Genomic DNA, 4,974 nt, shown 5'->3' with positions numbered 1-4,974 from the left:
ATTCTCCGGTCATAATAACGTTTGCTTTGCTCTTTAAAGGTTATAAGATTTTTACGAGCGTCTTCTTGTGTGTCGCGGATTTTATTAAATAAATCAGTTAAGTAATCTCGATAAGTAATTTCTAAATTACCTTCTGCAGGCGGATAGGCGGAAGGTAATCGGGCTATTCGACTGAAAACTAACTCAAAGGGAGAATATTGTGTACCTTCGTGAACACCAGTATTATATGAGAACATTGCCATATTAATATAATTATCTCAGTCTCTTTTCCTTTGGACTCGAGTTTTAAGATATTCAATTAACACGTGGTGTGATCTTTCGATAGGACCGTTAGACTGTGGACGATAGGCAGTAGTTTTAAAATGTTGTATATTAAACATTTTTCCTAAATTTCGTATTAGACCGGATAGAAAATTAATTTCTTGATCTGTGAGAATGGCTTTAGGAGCGCCATATATGGAAATAAAATTTTTAGTGAGTGCGTCGGCAATAGATAAAGAATTTGCTTCTCTTAAGGGAACTACTACAGAATATTTAGTTAATCAATCTTGCATAGTTAATATATATTGATTTTCGGAATTTGTTATCGGAAGGGGACCTACTATATCGAGTATAGTTCTTATCGAATGCGGCTTTAGGCGTATCTTTAATTATCATGGGTTGCTTCGTTTTTATTTGTGTTAATTTCTTCAGTTGACATTGACGGCATTTCTGGATGAATTGCTGGATATCCTTTTTCATGGTATTCCAATGATAATGAGGTCTTATCCGATTGTAGGTTTTAGTGATTCCTTTAACCGCCGTGAGCGGAAGAGTGATTTTCGATTATGAGAGCTTCGCGTTCCTCGACAGGAGGAGTTTGAACTAAGTTTCCGCAGACAGTGATATGGTAATTCTCGTAAAAATTCTTGAATCTGACTAATTACGTAACGCCATGGTATGTCGTCGAAACGGTCGGTTTTACTGATGCTAAAAGAAGCTAATCGTAATTGTGTTACAGCATCCAAGAAGGAACGTATGCAATTTTTTAAAGTTTGCGGTTCTAAACGCGAACGATTATTTAATCTTATAGGGATTAACATCAAGATTCTAGATTTAACTGTTTGTACATTTACTCTTTCGAACATGGTGTTCGTATGCGGGTAGTAAATTAGTTTTTTGATATTCCTTAGCGCCATTGTCGTAAGGAGTACAGTCTAATTGAATGAAAATTACATGAATGAAAATATTATTTTGTCTCAATAAACTGTTGCGAGTTTCGGTAACTGTTACGAATCTGTGGTATGGATTTGATTTCGTGTCGAAATCAAATATTTTGTTTACCTGTAAATAACTCTTTAAATAAACTTGAACTAGAAAAGGTTAGAGTAATAAACATTCGATGATTTATTATATGAGAATTGACAATCAAATATATATGCAAATTATTTCAACAAATTTCATAATGGTAACTTCTCAAATAAACATTTAACTTTATTATTTACAAATATTGTAAAAGAGAGGTTAAAGATTACAACATCAAATTCAATTTTAATTGCTAATAGAACTAATATGTAATTATTTGGAGTATAATAACAATAATAATATCAATGAAAGAATGACAATATATAAAACATGTAGTTAATATAATTAATTACTTCATTATAGTATATGCTTCATTAAAAGATCATGCAAAAATATAAGAACATGAGTAATACAATAACATCAATAATAAGAAGAAGAAGTTAGAAATAAAAACCTTATATCATGAAATAGGAATCAATAAAATTTTAGTAATAAATAAAATAATTTATCTCGTATAAGAAATGGAATGTAATTCATTTAAATATATCTGAAATGATAACTCCGTCACTTTCGATAATAAGTGAGAAAAAGATAAGTCTGCGGGGACTAATTACCTGGAGGGTTATTTCGGCTTGATCAATGCCGAAATTTATTCACCTCCTTGCCATACACTCGTTCGAGTAACATAAAGGCATGGAATGGCACAGAGAATTTCGCCGCTAACCGGGCGCTGCCAATGGCGGACAATACCAACCTCTCGTTGAGAGAAGCTTGCTCACTCTTTAGGATTTTGTAGCTGCCCTCAAATAATATTGTAATGTATCTGGCTAAGATGACACAGGCAAGGGTTATACCCTGGAAATCATTCGTAAGATGATCCCGTAGATGCCCTCAAAACTCAAATTTTCACGCAGGGAAACGCACGAAAAGAAAAGAACATTTTCTTACAGAAACCTTATCAGAAAATCAAAAGAGCCAAAAGACAGAGTCCTTAGCAACGGTAAGCAGCTAGAAAAAAAACAATTGCCAGCATTCTGGCGGATAACGGGTCGTTAATTAATTTTAAACATTACCGCCCGCCTTCGACAGAGATGTTGTCAAATACGTTGTTGAGTCAGGATCAGTAGGTAAGACACAAAGTTTGACAATGGGTCGCTTGTATGTTGATGCTGAAGTTTTCAGTGTGACGACTCTAGTCAGACCATCTGGTCCCGGATGTAATTGTAAAACTCTTGCGAGAGGCCACTTTCCCGGCGGATAGCGTTCGTCTGTAATTAAAACTAGAGAACCTTCTTTAATTTCGTTAGCCGGATGATGCCACTTGGAAATGGCTTGATATCTTTGAAGACACTCCGTAGACCATCTGGTCCAGAAGTGTTCTACTTTTTGGCGAAGTAATTGCCAACGGTTAAGGCGGGAAATGGGTTCAGTAGACAAATTGGGCTCCAGTATGGTAGTCGGTGCTTCTCCTATCAGGAAATGCCCTGGCGTTAAGGCAGTGTAATCGGTAACATCATTGGAGAGTGGACAAAGTGGCCGAGATTTTAACGCTGACTCAATCTGCACTGAGACGGTGTTCATCTCTTCATACGTTACGGCGGTATCTCCCCCCCTTTTGAGATGAAATTTGACAGATTTTACCGCCGCCTCCCACTTTCCTCCGAAGTGAGGGGCCGAGGGAAGGTTGAATTTCCATTCGGTACCGTCTTTAGCCAGTAGTGAGGCAAGATCACTATGCTCTACAGAAGATTGACGAAATAGACGGCTCAACTCAGCGTCGGCTCCCACGAAGTTGGTACCGCAGTCGCTCTGTAATGTGGCACATATACCTCGTCTTCCGGTGAAGCGTTTGTATGCCGCAATAAACGCTTCCGTTGTATAATCTGTAACAACTTCGATGTGTATGGCTGATGTCGAGAGACAAACGAAAATGGCCAAATAGCCTTTATATATCCGGGCCGGCCGCCCTTTCCAGGTCTTTAAAGTCACGGGGCCGGCATAATCGAGGTCTGAGTTGTAGAAAGGCCGTGCTGGTGTTACTCTAGTTTTTGGTAGTTGTCCCATCAATTGTTTTGCTCGGATACTGCGGTAGCGAGCACAACGACCACATCTCAAAAGATGAGATCGTACTGGCGCTCTTCCTCCAATTACCCAACCCAAAATATCTCACGAAGAAGACACAAGGTAACTTGAATACCTCCGTGAAGGGATCTGCGATGAGCATCCTCAATTACGAGCGTGGTTAGAGCAGACCTCCTTGGTAAAATGAGCGGATGTTTAGCTTCTATACCAATCTGGGCATAATGAAGGCGTCCCCCCACTCGCAGGGACCCTTCTCGATCTATGAATGGAATGAGTCGCACCAAGGGGTTAGACTTTTCGGGCGGAAAAGGTGGAGGCCACTCGGCGCCTGCGTGACGCCTTAAGGCAATTGCAGCGCCGGGCGGCCAACCGCATATGCCGGGGGTACCGGACAGTGAGCTGGACGGCAGTGGGGGTGCTCTCCGGAGTGCCCCCTGCGGAGCTCCTGGCCCGCATGTACTCAGAGGTATACTCCAGGATAAAGGAGTTACAGCGGGCAGGAGTTCTCGTCACCGACGGTATCAGACGTACAGTGAGGGGACAAGCCAGACGAGTCCTCATAGACAGATGGCGGGGCATGCTGGAGGATCCCAGCTTGCCCGGCCAGAGGACCGTCGAGGCTATTAGACCTCATCTCGTCCACTGGCTGGACAGATCCAGAGGAGGGGTGTCCTACAGGATGACCCAGGTATTCACCGGACATAGCTGTTTCGGGGAATACCTGGGTCGCATCGGGAAAGAGAAGTCCAGGGTGTGCTGGTTCTGCGATTATGACTGCGATACGGCCTAGCACACCCTGGAGGAGTGCCCAGAATGGGCGGGGGAGAGAGCGGAACTGACGGCGGTGGTAGGCGGGGACCTGTCCCTGCCCACCCTAATGGGTGAAATGTTGGGAGACGAAGAGAAGTGGAAGGCGGTCTCCTCCTTTTGCGAAAAAGTCATGTCGCAGAAGGAGGAGACGGAAAGGGAGAGGGAAAAGAGCGGGAGAAGGGGGAGACCTGTTCTCTCCCCTGAATCCCGGGAGGAGAGGGACGACCCCTCCTGGCTGCCCAGGCGAAGAGGTCGCTGTGGTGGGGGCCGGGGGAGGGTCGGGCCCTGTCCCGCCCTAGATAATACTGGGGTGTGATGAGGTCACCGGGGGGGAGCGCTGGACGTTTAAGTCTGGCGCTCTGCTCCCGGAGACCTCGAGGGAGGGATAAGGGCGGATTCCCACGGCGTAAGTCCTGGGGAGCCGCCCGAACCTCGAGGAGGGCCCTCCGGCTGACGGTCGGACCCGCTGCCCCTTGTGGGGGCGGAGGGGGTCGCGGCCGAAGGGCGGGGGGCCGGGGCTCGAGCGGGAACACGCGAGCCCCGACCCCGCCCCCCAACACCAACTGGAGGGCGTGACGTGGAGCCGGTGTCCGCTCCGCGTCATAACCGGGTCGTATCCGCACGATGGCGGACGGGGAGATGTCTTGGCCGCAAGGTTAGGGCATCTCTCCGGAGAAGGCTGGGCGGGGGGGGCGTCCGGACGGCATGGGATACCAGCATCCCGGGCGCCCCCCAACCAACGCCCGAGAAGGACACCCGCTGGGGTTTTAGTGCGGTAACATTCTGTGGCTTATCACG

General features: G+C 45.4%; 1 protein-coding gene across 1 annotated transcript; it reads right to left on the bottom strand.

The window, feature by feature from the left end:
* Window positions 1-1,920: 1,920 nt before the first annotated feature.
* Window positions 1,921-3,822, bottom strand: LOC145939290 (uncharacterized). Its single transcript, XM_083043526.1, has 4 exons — window positions 3,755-3,822; window positions 3,436-3,705; window positions 2,358-3,367; window positions 1,921-2,111 (listed from the first exon to the last, which is right to left on the bottom strand). The coding sequence occupies exons 1-4, from the start codon at window positions 3,820-3,822 to the stop codon at window positions 1,921-1,923; spliced, it is 1,539 nt and encodes a 512-aa protein (XP_082899652.1).
* Between the last annotated feature and the right edge of the window lie 1,152 nt (window positions 3,823-4,974).

This window comes from Prenolepis imparis, unplaced genomic scaffold (genome assembly GCF_030444845.1).
Source record: "Prenolepis imparis isolate NDT839.2.m4 unplaced genomic scaffold, iyPreImpa1.0 SCAF_8, whole genome shotgun sequence".
NCBI classification, from domain to species: Eukaryota; Metazoa; Arthropoda; class Insecta; order Hymenoptera; family Formicidae; genus Prenolepis; species Prenolepis imparis.
Note: the sequence above shows the minus strand (reverse complement) of the source record. Positions and strands in the feature narration are given on the sequence as shown.